General features: G+C 47.9%; 1 protein-coding gene across 1 annotated transcript; it reads right to left on the reverse strand.

The window, feature by feature from the left end:
- Nucleotides 1-3,873: 3,873 nt before the first annotated feature.
- Nucleotides 3,874-20,915, reverse strand: mn1b (meningioma 1b). Its single transcript, XM_076154266.1, has 2 exons — nucleotides 16,297-20,915; nucleotides 3,874-5,251 (listed from the first exon to the last, which is right to left on the reverse strand). Exons 1-2 carry the CDS (start codon nucleotides 19,832-19,834, stop codon nucleotides 5,013-5,015), a joined length of 3,777 nt encoding a protein of 1,258 aa, XP_076010381.1. The 5' UTR covers nucleotides 19,835-20,915; the 3' UTR covers nucleotides 3,874-5,012.
- Nucleotides 20,916-20,959: the final 44 nt, after the last annotated feature.

The raw sequence follows: 20,959 nt of genomic DNA on the forward strand, positions 1-20,959 counted from the left end.
ATCCACATAAATCAGAGTTTTTAATGTATGTACTTCTAAAGCATAAATAAACGTTTCCTCTTTTTTTTTCTCTCTCCAACATTTGGCTTGATTTAGCGTGGAGTGATTCTGTGTAAAGGCAGAATAAATGCTCCCAACATGCAAATGCTTTGTGCATCTTTTCCACCTGCCGGCATCTTTTGAGAGCGACGACAGATGGAAGTCATGAATTGGCTTCAGCGAGGGACTCCAGACGCTCGGCTCTATCAAGAAATCCCTTTATAGGGGGGATGGAGGCAGACTGTTTTCATATTGTTCCTATAAAAAAAAAAAGTACAGGGCACCAAAACCGGATCTTCAGAGCGACGTGGCGGTAGAAGAAGAAGAAGTATTTCAGCTGTGGGCACTTTTACTTCATTGACACTTTGATCAATTCAAACATCTTCTACAATGATTACCTGTGGGTTCATTTGTGCAGTCGGTTGCTGACTTTGTCCCTTTGAGCAGGTGCATGTGTGTGTTTCAGTGTCTTTGTGTGTGTGTGTGTGTGTGTGTATCAGCATTTCTTAATCACACCTTAGTCTCTCCGCGGCCCTATCATCCTGGGTCAGAGTCATTCAGGCAAAACCCCCCTTGGGTCCCTCTCTGGCCCCGTCGGCCCCCCAGGCCCCCGTGAGCTTCCCACAAAAAGTCCACAATGCTGTTCAAACAATAGGCCAAGGGACAAAGAGCACATTTACACAAGTGGAGCTTTTCTTTGAAAGCAAAAAGGCACCGTTTGGAACACTTCCAAACCTCTCCCCCACCCTGATCCCCCCCCCCCCCCAAAAAAAAAAAAACCTCAGGACCCCTTTGCCCCTCCTCTCAATTCCTTAGCTTAAAAAAAAGTCCACCATTTCAGTGATGGAGACGTGGGAGCCAAATATGCTACACCAAGACTGATCCCACCCGCCAATCCACAAGCACCCCCAATTTAGCCAAACCCCCTCTTTATAGGACAAAAGCCCTTTAGAGGCTGAGTGTATGTGAGGGCTCTGGTGGATACCATAGTGCCTTAAAGACCGTGGAGGCCTCTAAGAGACACTCCTTTTACTTCCACCCTCTCTTGCTTTCTCTTTCTCTCTCTCTCCTTCCCTCCCTCTCTTTCTTTCTGTCTCTCTCTCAGGCAATGAAAGGTTCAGCAAGGGATAGTGGGGGGGGGGGGGGGCAGAGGGTGCTCTTATGTCAACATTGTGGTATTTTCCCAAAGATGCATATCGCCTCTATACAAATAGGAGATGTATTTATAGGAGTACATAGAAAGCTGCATGAGAGGAGAGTGTTTGGCTGAGCTCTGTGGCCGCGGCCCCCATGGCACCGTGGACGCTCTTCATGCCTGGTGAAATTGTTATTCTTTAGATGCACGTTGGCTGGGAAACACACAAGTTCTCAAGCGACCACACAGTCCTCTCCCTCCCAATATGGCTGCCACGCAGAGGAGCCCATTGAGGGGAAAGACCTTTAAAGCGCTATACATCTTGACTGGAGCCAATATCCTGAGGTCTCTTTGTCACAGCGTCCAACAGAGCCGTGGCCGTGGACCGTCTCAAAACTTTACCATATCCATTACTTCCACGATGTTTATCATGAGGGAGGTTAGCATCTGTCTCTTGAGTTCACTCGCCTCCAACTCTTGGCTCGCTGCTACCTAAAGGCTATATTACATTAATGCATTATGTTACACACAGTACACAACAGCAGAGATGTTGTAAGCCAGACATCGCTGAGGAAATTTATGACAGAAAGAGTCAGAAAGTGCTGGAAATCATTGTGAGTAGCAGAGCGATTTAAGTGTTAACGTCTCCTTTAGCCTGACTAAGCATAGCCTGATTAAGGTCTTAGTCAGGCTAATATGGGACCATTTCAGCACATGTACATGCACAGCTATTGAAATCCAGCATCCATCTGCAGTAACAGAATCTCACTGATGTGCATGCTGGCACAACAGGCCATTTTAGGCTTCAATTCGAGGCAAAACCACATAATTACCTGGCATTTACTGGCCGTCTGAGAGCACCAGAAACCTGTGAGCACAAGCCCTCATCCTGCCCCTAAAGAAAGAGTTCAGCCAAACCAGATAGGCAGGTAGCGTTTCCTGGCACGCACGGGGCTGTGATTTAGCGCTTAGCACGGCGGCATGAGCAAATACTAAGCACAAAGCTCAGCGCGAGGTTTAGCCAACAATGGAGAGGCACTTGAAACCTTTTCTGATCCGTAAGCGGTGACCTGAACCACCCCTGGAAAAAAGACATAAATATAAAAGACACACCTTTTGATCTTTTCGCCGCGCGTGCGAGCTGTTTGGAAATGCTGCCAAACGCGAGTCAAACCTGTGTCATGTGTGACTGTGAGCCGATTGTTTCCACAGACAAACACAAGCCTCTGCACAATATGGCCTCTGTGAGCGTCATTAAGGCAAATCAACTCATTATGAGGACTTTGTGCCAAAATGCGTTTGGAGAATGAATGTATCCACAGCTTTGGCTTCACAACAGAGCAGTGTAATCACGACATACACAACCAACCCCCCCCCCAGCCCTCCCCCCTCCCTCCCAGGTGACATGACAAGTCTCTCGGCTGTTTGCTAACACTGCAGCTCGGTGGGTCGCATTCACATCAGGCTCTGCGATCCTACACAGCGGCAAGCACAAACACACACACACCTGAATAACACAGGCACAGTCCTGCAGGGAGATCCAGGTTGTTAGTGTGTGCGTGTGTGCGTGTGTGCGTGTGTGTGCGTGCGTGTCTGTGCTAGACAGCAGTGATGCAGGTTGATCACTGGGCCTGTTAGGTTGCATTGATGTCTCCACCTCAGAGCTGGCACACAGGGGAGTTATTGATTAGCATTAAGCATCCATGCAGATGGCCAATAAAAAGCAGGTGAGTGAAAGAGGGCCTGGGGAGTGGGGAGGTGTGTGTGTGTGTGTGTGTGTGTGTGTGTGTGTGTGTAGGGAGAGGAGGGGGTGAACCATTGTGGCTGGCAGCATAGAACAACAGAAAAATAATGAGGAAAAAGCTGAAGAGTGAGAAAGATTTTGTGCATAAATTACATTTCTACGCATTTTGGCTGGATGCATTTCTTTATTGACTAATTATCCATTATAGATTTTCCGAAGGTAAGTCGTCATTGCTTATTAGATCTTATTAGATAAACAGATTGTCAGGAAGGATGACAGGCAGGCTGGCTGGATGACACACAGCACAGGTTGTGAACATGGAATTAATTGTCTTAGCTTTTTGAGCAGCCACACAGCCACATTTTTTTTTTCTTCTTCATGGTTTTTCTGATGTTGCTGCTTCTGGCTTTAATATGACGCAGGTTCTTGCATGCTTGTCAGGTACTGTGCATCAGTCCACAACTTCCCTGTCATATCTGTCACTTAGAATATACTGCTGGCGCCTCTGTAATTCACTGATGATCCTCAGGGTACACACGGCACTCTGCCACCACGCTCTGACTGAAGCTGTGTGTGTATAGCATGTGAAGAACGCCACGGCACTGAATTACTTTTTGATTTCCCACCAGACGCAGAGAATAATCAAATGAATTGAGAAAAAAAAACAAAAACAAACAAGCAATGCCACCTTTAACGTCATATTTATTGTTATTTAGTTACTCAATAAAACATATACAGATATATACAATATGCAGGAAAACAGACGACTGCACTTTACATATTATTTAAAAAAGAAAAAGGAAAACAAAAAAAAAATCAGTTTTTGTAAATTGCCGTCACAGTCCTCCATCTATTGTTTCAGAAATTCAAATTCAACAGAAGCTTTACTTAAAGATTACAAGATTGCCTAACACACAGCAAATTTTCTCTTATTTTACATGTGCAATACCAATAGTTTTTTTTTTTTTTTTTTTTTTTTTAATTTTTCAAAAATCCCTTATTAGACAGTCCCTCCACCTCCGTTTCAGTTGCCGTCGGCTGAAGTTGTACACGAGTGATGCGAGCAGAGAGGAGAAGAGGAGAGGAGAGGAGAGTTTGTCATCGTTACAATGAAGCGTCGATTCAGGAAATTAGAGCAAATCTTTTAAATGATTGACAGCAGCAAATGATACTGGTTCGGCTTTCGCTTTGAGGAAAACGAAGAAAATGGCGTGAAATTGTTTGGGGGGGGGGGGGGGGGGGGGTTTACATTCATGCTGTGTTCGCCCCCCCGCCTCTTTCCCTTCTCCCTCTAATCCTGCTTCTCAGTGTTCCAGGTCGCTTCTGAGGAACCAATACAGCTCAGGTGAGGGGGGTGAGGGGGCGGAAATCAGTAATTCTGTATATATATTGTATATAATTGTGAGTTTTTAAGTGGGGAAATTTGGGCTGCAAGCAAGAGAGTCGCCTTTAGTGGGAGGATAATGTACACAATATAAGTGAAAGTGTAACTGAGAGCAGGCAGACTGTGGTGAAGCCGCGAGGGGACGAACACGCGTCAAACACTGATATACAATCAAAGCCGGCGACAACTGAACATCTTCACCTCGTCCCGTTTTCGTTTTGTTTCTCCTCCTTTGCTCCTTTTGACATTTCCTTATTTTTCTTGAAAAACGAAAAACGAAAGAAAAACAGAAATTGTCGACTTGAGGTGTTTCCAGACACAGGCGTCATCGAGCGGGAGCCCTGCTGCATCGTCCAGCAGTGTGTATGTGTGTCTGTGTGTGTGTGTGCATGTGTGTGAGAGGATGAGTGTGGCTGCATGTGTCAGAAAAAAAAAAGTATTTGCATGTGAGTGTATGTACGCATGTGTGTGTGTTTGTGTGTGTATTTATGTATGTTCATGTTTGCTTTCATGAGTGTAAGTGTCTTTCTCTCCCCGAACAGACGAGAGCTGCTTGCAGTCGCCTCATGGACGCCTTATCATCATCATCATCATCGTCATCGTCGTCATCGCCTCCATCATCCTAAATTCCCTTTAATATCTTTGTCTCTGAATCTTTTTCATCATATTTTGCGATTCAACTTTAGTTTTTCGCAGGGCGGGCTTTGTATTCAAGTCAGTGCCGCCACAAATGTCCCAAAGCGATTGGAGATATCAGAGTGGAGGGAGCGCCAGGAGGAGACAGGTCCCCCGCGGCCTTTGCTGTCCCCCAGCTCGTCTGTGCAGTGGACGGACAGGCACTGCAGGTGGTTCCCTCCGTTGCCGCCGCCTCCTCCTCCTCCTCCTCCTCCTCCTCCTCCTCCAGTGCCAGCCACCCCGGCTCCAGCTTTACTCTGGGACAGCTCTGATTCTGCAAGACAAACACAGGGAGGAAAAGGTTAATTAAATTGTAAAAAAAAAAAAAAAGACCACTCAGAATGAAAAACAACTGCAAGCGATTTGTGTTCTGTAATACAGCCCAACCATTAAAATACACACTTTTAATTAAACCAGTGTCATTTTCACATCCCACACTAAATCTGCACTGTGAAATTAATTCGGCGCTATTCAAACCCCCCCTATCCCCAAGAAGACCTCCTCATCTTCCTCCTCAAACCTGATACACACACACACACACACACACGCGTGAAAATACGCACAAGTATACATGCATTCATTTGCTCTTGGTCAGCCGTGCAAATCAAGAGCTCTCCTGCATGACCTCCGGTCATAAGGTCAAAGTGCATGGAGAATTCTGACCTTTAACCCTGCTTGACCCAATTTACTGGTATAATGACCATGCCATGGAATCGACCCCGTGTCAAGGTGTCACGCCCCATATTAAACGCCTGCACAGAGATTTTGGAAAATCCATACGCGGGTTTATTAAAAGTCACATTATATTTTTTTCTAAATCAGCCGTGGCAAATTTACTGCTGACACCAGAGATGCACACATCACATATGGAGAAAAATCACTCTGTGCCATGTGGTGAAGGGAAAAAAATGAGTCAAGAAGAGGAAGATTGACGAGGACAGAAAGTGCTTGGCTAAACTCTACTTAAAAGCACGGCGACACACTTCATCTGCCAAGACGCAGAGTGACTGACGCGTACGCAAGGAGTTCAGGGGCAGAAATGAAGAGAAAGTTTTTGAAGACGAGAGGGGGAAAAAAACACAACAGGGGACAGAAACAGGGAAACCGGGGGTGAGGGAACGCCGGGGCTGCATGTTAGGATACAACACCAGCGCTGCATCGTGTGCTTTGGGTTCTGCCTCCAAGCAAGCCCAGAGCACAGAGAGAGAGAGAGGGGGAGAGAGCGTGTATGTGTGTGTGTGTGTGTGTGTGTGTGTGTGTGTGTGAAGATGTTGGCAGATCCTCCACTAAAAAATCAATCCCAATTTTTTTTGTAGCGCCGCCTCTCTCCTCGGGTGGAAGGGTTGAGCTGGAGTGCTGCAGAAGCTTTCAGGTGCGGGCGCAACTTTGTGTCTGACTGTAGAGACGGAGAGAAAACACCTCTGACAAGCTGAGTTACACGTGTCAGAGGAGGGAGTGTGTGTGATGGAGTACACAATCAGGGCACAGAGGCTCTAGTCATCTCTGATAACACATGGAAGCAGGAGCACCATGCTGGCCTCCACAACTCCTCCTGCACCGTTTCCCCTTTTCTTTGCTCTGTAAAACGGCTTCTTTTCTCATTCTGAGGTAACAGCGACACAGTGTTAACAGAACACAGCCAGGGAAGAGAGAGAGAAAGAGAGAGAGGCCAAGCCAGGCAGCTAGGACAACCACGAGCGGCAGGCACGCACACACACACACACACACACACACACACACACACAGGCAGGCGGGCAGCGAGGGAGGCTTGCCCCCCGGCCTGTCTGGGCTGCGACCAGTGAAATGGAAAAGTGAAGGGATTTGGTAAAAGGTCAGGCAGCAGAGCCTCCCGTTGTTCCCTGTGTCGCTGCGTCTCTGCCACTTGCAAGTCTCTCTTTCTTGCCGTCCCAAGGAGGGAGGGATGGGCGTGGTGTAGAAGGGGGGAGGGCTGAGAGTGTGTATGTGTGTGTAGGGTGGGTGGAGGGGGGGAGAGGGGAAGAAATCAGCATGTTCTGTTTGTGGTGGCGGTGACAAGATCTAACATTTGCCAGAGGGTCCAGTCATCCACCTCAGCATGGCGGATCTACTCCACCCCCTGCCAGGATCGCTCCACCCCTCCCCCCTCACAAACACACACCCACCCACCCACTGACGCTCTCCCTCTTCCAGCGCAGAGCCCTCCAGCGCCCGCCGGCAGGCCCACGCTCGCTGGGCACAGCAGGGTCCGCGCCGGCCTGAATAGGCAGCCAAGCGTTCCCCTGGCTCACACACACACACACACACACACACACAACAATCTGACAACACTCACAGCCAAAAACACACAAATACACAACACGCCGACCACTGCTGCCGCCACTGCTGCCGCCACCACATCCACACAACACCAGCCTCTCAGCTGCTAAGACACACACACACAGACAGAACGGAAAAGACTCAACTCACATTACAAACTATCATTTTCCTTGCACACACACACACACACACACACACACACGCACACAGACAAATCTCTCTCCCCTTGTTCATTCATAAACCGATCCAAAGACACACTTTTTTTTTCCTGACATTTCTGCTCACAATTGACTCTTTTTTTTTTTTTTTTTAAACGAGCAACATTTACAAAACCTCCAGCACGTGTGCAGTAAGCCGGACCATGGCGGGATTACAACATCACAGCACATTACGAGTCACCCAAAGGCGACGCAGGCGAGGGAATTTTTATGGCGTATCAAGACGCTCCACTTAAAATTTGAAGCATTATCCACGGTGGGATAGACGCATAAAAGTGGAAACGGCACTGTGAAATCCTACATCACACAAGTCGACAATCCCAAATCACCGTGACATTTTTTGCAAGCAAGGGTCTTATTTTTTTCACCTCCTCCTACTTCTTCATCTTCTTCTTCTTCAATAAGATCTATCTTGTTAGGGGCCGTTCAATGACTCGCATTACGCCGCCGAGCGTAGAATTCATATCCGCGGCAATATCTCAGTGATGGCCTATTCATCTGAGGGGAACAAGTGCTTAGCATCAACAACAAGGCAGGGGTGTGTGTGTGTGTGTGTGTGTGTGTGTGTGTGTGTGTGTGTGTGTGTGTGTGTGTGTGTGTACCTAATAAAACAGGGGGGAACAGTAACAGTGCGAGCAGCTGCGAGCTCGAGCCACAAACACACCGAAATATCTTTAACCGCATTACAGCCAGGAAAGATTACCACGGCGACGTGTTAAGTAAATATTAAATTTAATGTGATGCACTTATTTCACTGTATCTCTCTCTCCCCTAGTGCGCTTGCTTTGTTATTTAGTGCCTGATGATGACGCCCACACAAACACACACATATATATAGCAGCAGGGCTTTGGAGCGGTGTCACACACACACACACACACACACACAGGGAACGCGGCACCAGTGCTCGGGCTCGTCTGGGTGACACCGATGTTTCTGCGAGGTTGACTTGTAAACCTGTGTTGCACACTCGACACACACTCGACACACAGCGAGCAGCGGCGGAAGGTAAACAATGGCAGTTTCGAAGTCGACGTTTTTGCAGACTTGATGAGTGTCACGCCACGCAAATTATTTATTTTTTCAATTACTCTAAGAAGGATCAGCTAAAATAATGAGAAATGTTTTGAAGGCGAGACAGATTGTGACTTTTTGTGAAATAAGTGAAGAAGAGAAGAGGCTGAAAATAAAGCGTACAGGCCAGATTGTTTTCACACTACAAAGCTCCTTTCTGGTGCGAGCTCCTCAGAACCGTCACATTGATTTCCCAGGCCCCACAATCCCATGCGGCGGGCCTCTGCCCTTTTCTATCCAAAGCTCTACTTCCATGACGACACTTCACCTTTGACCTGGTGCTCTCGGGGGCTCGACCCCGTCCTCTCTGAACACAAACCGGTCCAATCAGAAGGCTCGGCCGGCTGACAAAAACACCCAAAGGCCTCTGCTCCTATGACAGTGTGTGACATCAGGTCAGATTCCTTTAGCATAACAACTACCAACCACTACTGCTGTGTGTGTGTGTGTGTGTGTGTGTGTGTGTGTGTGTGTGTGTGTGTGTGTGTGTGTGTGTGTGTGTGACGACTCTGTCTTTGTCAGCACAATGCTCCCATCACAATCAGACCACAGATAGAGAAATAAACTGAGACAGAAACGCCTTCGCTCCAGCAAAATGCAACAGAACCTGCTGGGCTGCAGCCTGACAGGATCACATGATGAAGATGACGAGGAGGAAGAGCACAGGTGAGGTTTGGGGGTGGGTGGAGCTGTAACAAGGCCTATCTGAGGTATTGTCCCAGGTATCTCCGCTGCCTGGGGTGTGTGGGTGGAGGGGGGGTCTCTCAGCCCTAAACCCCCCCTCCACTCTACTACCCAACTGCCACAGCGTGACCTTTCCCTCAGAACGCTGAGGAGGAGGGGTGGGGGGTGAGTGGGGGCTGGCGGGGGGGGGGGGCACATTTCTGAAGGGAGGGTGCAGAGGTTACTGTGGGTTGAGTTTCCTCTCTGTTCTCCTGGTCTGCAACATAAAGGGGAGAAGAAGAGGAAGAAGAAGAAGAAGAAGAAAAAAGGAACAGGTCCAGGCAGGCATTGCCCCCAGCGTTCGTTACCTTCTCTCCAAAAACACACCCATTCCCATCACCTCGAATACACACACACACACACACACACACACACACACACACACACACACACACCTCCCCCTTGGGCTACGCGAAGCGCTTAGGAAGCTAGACACAAATCAGAACACAGGAAGTTGATTTAGTGCCTCCCGCATAAATCAAAGAGGACGTCCAGTGCCTGTCCACCGCGTCATCCGAGGAGGTGACATATTGATCGACTTCACTTACGTCTGTTTTGTTTAAATGCCGCGGCGTCGGCGTCAAGTGTCGTTTGAAAACAGCGGGAGACTTAGGTTGAGGCCAGGAGAGATTCACGGGGCAAAATTTGTCCCCAAAAAATTGGAAATTGGAAATGAAGTTCCTCTTTCTGCCGTTGCATGGAAACGTAAACAGATAGAAACAGTGAATGTAGATGTATGTATTTATATACACGCATGCATCCATACAGCAGAGAGGATATGAACAATAGGGCTGCCGTGCAGCATGGAAACCGATGGGAAGAAATAAATGAATGACTTTCTCTCTTCCCGTAAAATGCAAATGGCAGCTATTACCAAGTCGCTCGCCTCCTGAGCGAAACTACAGATGTTTCTTTCCGTCTCTCTCACTCCCTGCATCACTCCATCAGCCTCTACTTCTGTCTCCCAGGAGGAACAGCTCCCGTGTCATAACTCATTTGTCAATTCCTCAATACAAATTAAAGGCGCCCGACGACTACCTGTATGGCAAATAACATAACCGCTGCTGGCAGGATGACAACATGCGGCGGGATCACGTGTTCTTAAGAGACGCGTTCGGTATGGCGACGGCTGCGGCGGAGAGAGAGGAGCTCGGTGGCGCTTCATTCGGCAGGACAGTGGACATTTGGAGGCCTGTCACACACGTCCACCATCTCAGGCTTTTTGTTGGAACACCACCACCTCCTCCTCCTCATCTCCCCGATAAATCCCAGCGTTCCATTCCTCGCTCCATCCGAGGAGAATATTTACCACATGCTGAGACAAGTTGTTTTTTTTTTGTTTTTTTTAAATATTTTGTTATTTCATTCTAACAGCCTTCCCCAGGGTAAACAAAACACCGGATGAGCTGAGATGTTTTTTTGAAGAGCTGGAAAAACCGGCAAGCAAAAAAAAAAAAAAAAAAAAAAAAAAGGCCTGACACCTTTGTTCATCTTTCTCGCTCTTCATCAGTCACAAGCATGCTTCTGTAATAGGCTTCCTTTGACTGTCACTAGTGCTCAATGTCTTGCAAAAGCTCATGACACACACACGTACACACACACACACACACAGAGAGAGAGAGAGAGTGAGTGAGTTAGTGTATAAGGAAGCACAAGCAAAGCACTCACAATAGCTCTGACTCAATTTCAAACACTTTAAATAAATGATAGGCATTTTGCAGGTCAGCGCTGTTTAGAACTCTAAAATAAATGCTCTTAAACGTTTTTTTTTTTTGCCAGACGTTAGAATTAAAGCGAACGTGTTCTACCAGGCGAGACACCTGAGACACGAGGGCTGAAGCCGTGAGCCGACGCAGAGTCCACATAAATCAAACTTTATGTCTACAACTGACAAATCCACACTATCAAGTTCCAGTGGCTACAAATCTGCACTTCATCACTTAGGGCACACACACATACGCGCGCACACACACACACACACACACACACACACACACACACACAGAGTAAACAAAACTTCATCACAAAAGGAAAGATTTGTCCTGGAGGCCTTGAGTGGAAAAAAAAAAAGGTGAGATGAACATGAACATGGCAAACAAAGATTTTCAGAGTTGTGTTTGCTCTTCTATCAGCGTGCAAAATGAACCCATAAGCTTATTTACATTGTTGATACTGCCATACACTCACACTCACACACACTCACACAAACACGCAGAACCTGTCAGGCCTCTGTCAACTCACACAGGAGTTGCCTTGGGATGAATTACGACTTTTGGAAACAGTATTACCCGGGCTAATTGCTATGATGGTGGTAATGATTATCATTACCGTGCGAAGGGGCCACGACACGTGTGTTGTTGAAATAGTCAATATAAAACACCTTGTAATGACGGGTAAAGAACATGCGCTGCCCCGAGCTGGTTTTTTTTCTTCTTTCCGTGTTTAAGTACACGCCAATCAACATTTTTCTCCTCTGCTCCCCTGCTACGTTCTAGAAAAGGAAATAGAAATTACTGGTGTGATTTGCAGGTTTTTTTTTGTGTTGTCGTACCCAAATGTCAAAGCCAGGTTGTCTCTCAGGGTTTGGTCTCTGCGCTGGAATATCAATATGGCTGTTTCAGCGGATTAAACTGCTTTCTGGTGGGTGTGATAAAATGCAACGTCCCTCTCTCAAGAACCTGTCAAAAGTCAGACCGGGCCGAGTTTTAATCATTATTACAGTTGTTTAAATACGTGGCGGCGACTGAGGGTGAGGAGTGAAGCCCGTTCCACAGGGGGATAAAACTGAGGGGTTTGAATGCATCATGGGAAAAATATTCACTTCACTGTCACACCAAAACGGAATTTTCTACCGAGAGTACAAATAGATACAAACTGAAACGCTTCTGTCACCTGCTGTTGCTGCTGCTGGTGTGGCGGTCGAGACGGGGAGGACGTTTCAAAAGATAGGAAAGAAGGGAAAAAGTGGAAAAAATGAAGGGAAATAACACCTTATTTAGCGTTCCCTCCTTTCCTTAAGATCCGTGGGGGATATACGACGCTGCGCGGTACAGCAGGATCTTAGGCCGTGTGTGTGTGTGTGTGTGTGTGTGTGTTACTGCGCCTCAGTGAAAAACTTGAGCTGCACGCTGCCACAGTGACGGGAGGCCAGAAACAGGGTCCAAAAGGGAGGAGGGGGGGGGGGGGGGGGCATGACTGCAGCACACAGCGTCACCCTACACAGGCAGGGAGTGCAGACAGGGTGAGGTGGGATGCATTGGGTGAACACAATGCATGTCCAGCCAGTTAAAGCCAGTTGAGTTTGCTTTGCCCGGACGAATTACACTAAATTTCTCCGCAGCGTCCAACTCAAATCATGTGCAGATTTGTGGCTCCTGTAGTGAAGCTCGGACTCTACACACACAGCCCATAGCACCGCACGGCTCGGTTACAAAGACACACACACACACACACACCCACACCCACACACACACACACAGCAACGACATCACCACCTCCGTACAAGTTTTACATAACTTTGTGCCGAGCAGACAGAACATTTTCCGTCGTGCAGTCAAAGTGATCTGGGTCTCCTGCAGAAGGCTTTAACTTAAACTCTCATCACCTCAGCGACGCAACACACTGAGCCGTAATCTGTTTCAGAGCTCACGCAGCTACACTGAAACCCCATAAAACACTGAGCAGAGTCTCTAAAAAAAACAAATAAACTTAATCGTGCCGCATTCCCTATAAACACTCACCAGAAACGCCAGACAAACATACAGAGAAGGACGTTTGACACATTGTGGTTAATGCTCGTCTACACGTGACAGCTATAAGAAACAGCAAATTTGAACAGGAGCAACTTTGTAGACCAAATTTAAATTCATTTGATTTACTGAAGAAAATGTATCATTTATAAGACATCACAATCACGTTAGGATAAACTCATTTGCATTGTGTGACTGTATTGATTAGTATTTGTTATAGTGGACCTGATGATGTAATGGCATTATAATGTAAGAATGAAAAGAATAAATAACAGTGCCGTCTGTGAGAGAAGAATAACACATTAATCTTGGAGAAACACACTGTAGGGTCCACTGCTGCACATCACCAAAATGTATCTGATCTATCACTGTCAAGAAGCATTTTCATAGCCTACAAATCAGGTTTATGTAACCGATCCGCTGCAAAAAATATTTGAGCATACAATCTCATTGTATCTCTTAAAAACTCTTCCGACTCACATTAAGTGTAAAAAAAAATTCAGCAAGTGAAAGGAGATGTATTTTCTCTAAATGCAAATGAAGGAGTGTGACGTTTTCATTAATTATGCAACCTGTGATGTGTCAAATGTCACTGACGTCATCTGAGCCCAACTGGCAGATTGTTTTTGACACATCTGACAGGTTCAAACGTGGATAAATGACTTGTTGTGCTGGATATTTCTTACAGTGTATAAAGCCTGTGGGATGTTGGCTCATATGGAACTACGCTGTGGGCTATGACTTATCTTAAATTATTATGTTATTTTGCTCCCTTCTGTGTAGCCTAAGCATCAGATTCAATCTCAAAATCTCTCTCTCCCCCCCGCCCCCCCCCCTCCTCTCCCAAATACACCTCCACCCTTTTTTCATCTTTGCTGTCTGAAGCACTCAAATGAGAAACTGTCAGGAGCCGTGATTTGTGCTAACTAGCTATCGATCGCTCCAGAGCTGCATGCCTTGTGTCCATGCAGGGAGGGCTGTGAGAGGAGAGGAGAGGAGAAGAGAGGAGAGGGACAGGAGAGGAGAGGAGGAGACAACACTATCCATGCTTTCAAATGCTTGCTGGTTCTTACGGATTTAGATGTGTAATTGATATGCATTTATAGTTATCAGCCCCTGAGGAATTTAATCAGTCAGAGCAATAGGGCGAGTGTGGCTGACTGCTTATCAGTGCTGGGCTCCTTACTCCAAAGGAATACTCATTACTCATTTCAAAAGTCGTGGAGTTACTTATCACTGCATGACATCAATAGGATCATTTTTTCTTTACTTTTGTGTGTGTGTGTGTGTGTGTGTGTGTGTGTGATTTCTCCACATTCTGTCATCTTCCTAAATCAGCAGAAAGCAGTTACCTCTCCTGTCAGTGATCAGACAAATCAAAAAAAGCCTTGATGTCCAATGATCTTGTAATTGATCCTCTAAATTAGCTGAGAGGCGGATGACTAATTACGGGGAAGACAAATCACCAGGTGGATGTGGATGCAGCAGTTTTTTTGATCATTAAGGATCAATATAATATCTAAATGGAATGATAAAAGTCATTGATTATTTTTCCATTTGTTCACGTGTAATATGACCACTCGGCTCAAATTAGTGATTAGTTACAGCACTCCTTACTATAGGAATACTGACGGTATTATTATGACTATAACTCGACACCCTGCTCTCAGTTTCATATCAACAATGCGCCCGGGCTCCAGACTCCGTGCGGCGCGCGCCCCCGCCCCTCTGCGCCCGCACCGAGCAGAACAAAGAGGCGCTGGAGACTCGCTGAGGGCCACATACGTACGTACACACACACACACACACACACACACACACATACAGAGAGAGAGTGAGAGAGAGAGCGAGCCACTGAAACACGCCTGCACGTACAGCAGCACACACGTCCACGTATCACGTTATTTTACGTTCCAGCCAGACGCGCTCCGGCGGCTCAGCCCGGGCAGTGACGCCGGCGCAAGGGACGTGGCTGACGCAGCAGCGTGAAGCGTCTCCGGCTGCTGCTGCTGCTCCGAAAGTGGCCAATATAGTGCCTGAATAAAAAGGCGACCACACACTTGCAAATCCTATTATTACAATTATTATATTTATTGTTATTACTATTATTATTATTATTTGAAAAGATTAGAAAGTTAAAAGATAAAAACTGGGAAAATTATTTAATTGATCTTGCTTCCTAGACGGATTTTAAATTATGTTCGACAATAAACAGGCAATATTATGTTGACTGTAAAGTGTAAAGCTATGTTTGGTGCAGGGAAAATGTTGAAATGTTCCAGTCGAAACTTTGCTTTTGTGTTGTTAGAGATGTAATTCCAATATTTAAATAGCTTAATTAAATATAACAACAATAATATCTAATAATAACTAAAATAGTATTAATAATAATTAGTGAATGCTCCTAAAGGAAATATTGGCCACGCAAAAACCTAAAAAATTCCATAGCTGCATTAATTTCACCGTGAGCTGTAATCCTTCAAATCCTGTCCTGCCAATCTCAAATCAATCCACTTTCACCCAGCGCTGCTTTATCCCGTGGTAATAACAAAAACAAACACGTAACAAGGCGAGGGAACCCCGCTGCGCAAACGCATATCCTCAAAAAGCTATTAATCTTCTCAATGTAGTTGTTCACCCTGAAAACCCAGATAAAGAACCGCAGGAAATGTTTACTTTTCTTGGGCTGCTCTTTTGTCGAGCTTCCACAATGCAGACAGCTATAAAAGTACGACATGGATTACTTTGTTCGCTGATACGACCGTTTTAGATAGTTCCATTATGATTATAATATTTTTCAAATTTACCAAAACGGATTAAATTGATAACTTTCTATAAAAAGAACTCTGAATACACTATTATTTATTTTAACCTGATTAAAATAAAATATCTTTAAATGTATTATTAATAGGTTGAGCCTAAAGCCAAGCAGCCCAGTTACACGGTTACTGCTTAATGCATACACGACTGTTTGCACCGCACAATGAACAAAAGGTCCCACAGTCTGTACAGAATATTCCAACAGCCCTCTGTATCACATCACAGTGGTTTATAAGTTAAATACAAATATCTATATATCAAACACAAAATATTGTAATAACCATACTATAAAAATGTTATGGACAAAATGCCAGAAAATGATTCATTCAGTGTGTGTGTGTGTGTGTGTGTGTGTGTGAGAGGGAGAGAGAGAGAGAGAGAGACAGGAAGGATGAGAAAGGTGTGTAAAAAGTAGCCAGAAGAGTGAAACAGTTTCATTTACCTTCTTTACTGTTGTTTTGGCTCTTGCTTTTTTCCCAGGGTCCCATGGCCTTGTCATCCTCTGTCCCGTCCATCATGGCCTTGTCGCTGGGCACGTACCAGGTGGCATGCTGCTCCGCCATGAGGGTGTCAAGGTCAATAGTGCCCATTGAGCCCTTCCCAGCATCCGGGCTGCAGCTCGCCAGCTCATTGTCTCCGTTCTGTGAGGGACAGTCGCCATTCTTTTTGCCATTCTTCATGGCCAGCGGCTGGTCCTCTGAGATACTGAACTGCTGTCGCTGGAGCTGAATCTGGGCCTGCAGAATCTCAAGGGGATGGATCTCGTCCTGGCCAGAGGTGCTGGAAGGGGTGCGTACCTGCTCCACTCCAGGTGTGCCCGGGTGACTCACCCCATTGCCCCCTGTGCCCCCACCAGCATTGAGTCCATAGCTGTCCGGTGGCGAGGTAGTATGATTGTTGATGCCCATGCCCAGGGGCTTCTGTCCATTCATCATCCCGTGGTCACCTCTCTGCAGTTTAGGTGAGCCGGTGATCATAGGGCTGCGATTAGGCTTGGTGGCAGAGGCCCCTCCTGCATCTGAGCTGGAGGACACCTCATCCTCGTTGCCATAGTGGGTGCTGACATCGTCAGGAAAGTCCACTCGCGGTGAGCTACTCTCAGACTTTGCGACACTTTGAATGCCACTGTCCAGAGAAGACATCAAGTCTGCCTGGTCCCCCAACATTAGGTCCCCTCCTTTTCCCCAAGAGGGTGACTGGAGGTGTTTTTCGTGGGGCGTGCCCCCACCCCTCTCCCCAATGCCAGCTGGGGTCTGCTGGCCTGGACTTACAACAGGGTTAACGTTGTCAGAGGAAAAAAAAATTCCAGGGCTTACATGTCCACTGTCTCTTTTTCTCCTCCCTCTCCCTCTCCCACTCCCTGTTGTTGCCTTCCCCTCACTGCACGGGGTAGCGTCCATGTTGTAATTTGGGGAGAGGGCACTGGCTTCCCCCTGCACCGTCTGGCTTTGACTTGCAGGCTTAGAGTTGCTATTCCCGGTGCCAGGCATCTGGCTGTTCTGGGAAGCGCTGCTCTGAAAATATTCAGGACCAGCACTGCCAGTCCCATTAGATGTGCTGCTATTAATGTCCTGCTCTGTCTGACTCAGTTTTCGCTTGCCCTCATTTTGGTTCTTCTTGTTGAATGTTACGTTGAGATTGGGGGCCCCTAGGCTAGCGATCATATTCTGGCAGGCCGTGGAAAGGGCCGCCAGGCAGCTCTGGCCAAAAACACTGTCTTTAGCGCTGGTTTTGCTAAAGTTCCCGAGGGACAGAGCACCAAGCTTGCTAACCGATGACCGCTGGCCTGGGGGAAACTCAGATTGAGGAGGGTAGCTCCCCGGTGAGGTGTTCACTCCCTGGGGAGTGTTATGGGCTGGCCCCTGACGGTTCGCCCCTCCGTAGGGAAACGTTGGCTGTGCTCCCATTGGAGGTGCAGGGAAGTCAGCTGGCCGTCTCTCTGTTGGTGCATTTGGATGCCCCGCTCCTGCTCCTGGAGACTGCATCTGTGAGAGGTTGCCCATGTTGCTGAACTGAGAGTGCATGCCGGGGGAATGAAGAGCCGGTACGTGGCCATCACCTTGTATTCTCATGGGCTCCTGCATGCCCATGCCCTGCCTAAACATCATCCCGGCCCCGTTCTGCTGTAGCCCCATGTCATGGGCCCCTGCATCATTGCCTGCTCCACCCATGCGCCGTGACATCATCTCCCCTGGTGGGTGGGACCCTTGGAACCAGGAGTTCTCCTGAGTTAGATGAGGATTCTGTCCATCAATATTAGGCATCCTGCCACCATTCTCCCTGTCAAAGCCGGGCTGAGGCATTCCTCCCACTGGACCTCCATGAGCCATCGGGCCAGGAGGAACATCGCCATGGTGACCCAGTTGCTGCAGACTGGGCTGCCTCATCCTCTGCTGCTGGTTACGAGAGGCCATTTGTTTTATCATCATGGCTGCATTCTGCCGCTGCTGTAGAGACTGCTGCTCAGGACCCGCATGCTGCAGGGGCCCCGGAGGGAAACCTTCACTCACAGGGGGGGTGAACTCTCCAGGTAGGCCTGGGTAGGCAGAGGGGGAGAGGTGGTTTTCTATGCCGCCGCACCAACCCTCACCTCCATGTGCATTAGGGAAGTCAAATCTAGGCCTTTTGGCCATGTTCATATAAGGAGAGTCAAAATGTTGCAGCCTCTGATTCGGGGGCTGTTGGGAGGGAGGAGGAGGAGGAGCTGGCTGTTGCATATTAAACATGGGGTCCCCATAGGGGTGCAGGCCTCTATTTTCCAGTCTGTGAATGGGATATTCAAACTGGTTGTGTTGGCCTGGCATCATGACCCCTCCGTCCAGAATGTTAGGGTTAGTGGAGCCAGGCTCAGCCTGAGGGGGTCGGGGGAGGCCAGGGGGGCATGAGTTCTGTCTAGCTATCAAGCCAGCCTGTTGTTGCTGCTGCATGAGAGGATGCCTCGCATTGACCCCCGGCTCCATTCCCACGGGCACCTTCCGGCCATTTCCAAACCTCTCAAAAAACACTCCGTGCTGAGGCTGCTGGGGCTGTGGTGGCGGCTGGTGTCCCTTAGACATGCCCTGCATACCTGGTGTCCGTGGCATGCCAGGGTTGCCTGGGAAATTTCCGCTGCCAACTGCCCTTCCAGGCCCAAAATGTGGTAACTGAGGATCAGACTCAGAAGGGGAAAATACAGGTACATCAAAATGTCCAGATGGAGGCTCATTGGGGAAGTTATACTCTAATCCCTCCACAGCCGCCTGGTTGGGTATCCGCCGAGGTTCCAGGACATGAGCCTCGGAGGAGGACGATGAGGAGGAAGGGAGACCGTGGAAGGATGCCGCCCTGTTAGGTGACTGGTCCAAGGGTAGACAGGGAGCAGGGACAGCGTGGCTGCCACTAGGCGGCCCATGATGTTGGAAGTCAGGCATGTTACCAGGCCTCTGCTGCTGCTGCTGTTGCTGCTGCTGGGGGAAACCATCTCCTCCCTGGCCTTCAGTGAGAGGATCAAATCCTTCTCCGAAGCCCTGCTGTGCCCCCATGCCATTGTTGTTGTAGCCCATTAGCCTGCCGCCATGCAAACAGGATGATCCTGGCTCTGGGCCTCCAAAACTCCCACTGAAGTGAGGGTGATGTTGGTGGGGGTGCGGCTGGTGGCCGTGAGGATGTCCTTGATGAGGTTGCTGGTTGTTAAAAAATCCATGCATGGCTCCTTGCTGCTGCTGCTGCTGCTGAAGTCCGCCACCTGCATGCATGTCCGAGTGGCCCCGTGGATGAAAGCCCCCATACTGCTCACCGTTCATGTTCATATTGAGCCCGAGCATTGGTGGCTCAGTTAGAGGGCCCATGCCAGGTTCCACTGCCCCCGGCGGGCCTCCAGCGTGAAAACCAGGGCTTTTATAATGGGAGCCCATGTTCAGTCTTGGTTGGTTTATATTTCTCTCCGACTGGCCAGGGTTTCTGCTATTAATCTGAGAACCAAACTGTTCCAGCCCAAACATACTCCTCTGCTATCAGTCCCACATGACGGCCAGTTTGCCAGACATTGGCTCACTGTCTCTTTTTCCGTCTGTCCCAAAAAGCAAAAAAAGTCCCAAAAAAATACAAAAACTATTCAAATGTTTATGTCAGACTATTACTTAAACTGCACTTTCTATATTAAAAGTATTCACTCACCAAATACGTTCTCATTGTTCTGGATCAATTGTTTGTGTTTTCCAACTTATCCAAGGACGCGGAGGGAAAAGGGGGACAGACAGACTGTGTCCAAATACGCACGCAAAATATGTCTCCGTTCCCGAATTTACGCGTGCACTTGTCTGCTCTTCTTATTCCTCTGGATTAAATAAACATTTATATAACACTGATATTTCACTTGAAGCATGTATGACCTATCGTATTCCAAAGTTTTTCTGTGTGCATTTCTCGCCGTGACGCAAAAACATCTCGCTTACTTATAACTTGATCAGAGAGCGCAGGAGGGGAAGTGAACCCACACAGAGACTAAGACAAAATTCTGTCATCTAATTCATTGTTCCAGCACGATACTTAATGTCCCAGAGCGACTTTTTGCGGGCAATCCCATAATGAAGACAAGAAAAAGGGTCCTTTTAGAGCGCTTTAGGAAAAAAATGTTCTGTGATTAAAAACGATGTCCTTTACAAAAAATATATCAACAACTGCTACGCAAGCGTGTAGCTAAAAGTCCAGTGATGGAAAGTCCAGAAACAAGGCTGTCCAACACGGATACCGGAGAACCGAAGAGGCCGCTTTACAGGCGATCTCACCCCGGAGCGGCTCGGGCGCACACTACCCGCGCTCCACAACCACGGAGAGGCTTGACAGCATCCTTCATCCGCTGCCGGTCGTGCGCTTCGGCAAGGAAAAGCGCCGTGCCTCGGGTCTCTCCGCTGCGCTTTGTGCCCGAACGTGCGCGTCTCTCCTCCGGTGAGTGAGTGAGTGAGAGAGTGAGTGAGTGAGTGTGTGTCCTCGGGTCTGGTGTTCGTCTGAGGTGCAGCTGGGAGCGATTCACAGATACACTCTCACTCCGCTCTGCCGCTTGGCGCTGTGTGAGATCAACGCGTCCACGGGAGCAAGCAACAAGTTTTGCATTTCTGCAGCCACTT

The sequence above is a fragment of the Genypterus blacodes genome, unplaced genomic scaffold (genome assembly GCF_046128005.1).
Source record: "Genypterus blacodes isolate CSIRO-AG114 ecotype Tasmania unplaced genomic scaffold, CSIRO-AGI_Gbla_v1 ptg000061l_1, whole genome shotgun sequence".
NCBI lineage: Eukaryota > Metazoa > Chordata > Actinopteri > Ophidiiformes > Ophidiidae > Genypterus > Genypterus blacodes.

Bases quoted from the DNA above. Each gene is read 5' to 3' on its own strand.
- mn1b (XM_076154266.1), bottom strand. From the start codon at position 19,834: ATGTTTGGGCTGGAACAGTTTGGTTCTCAGATTAATAGCAGAAACCCT. The intron at 5,252-16,296 runs GTAAATGAAACT...TTTGTCTTGCAG, and splicing joins CCAAAACAACAGTAAAGAAG to AATCAGAGCTGTCCCAGAGT.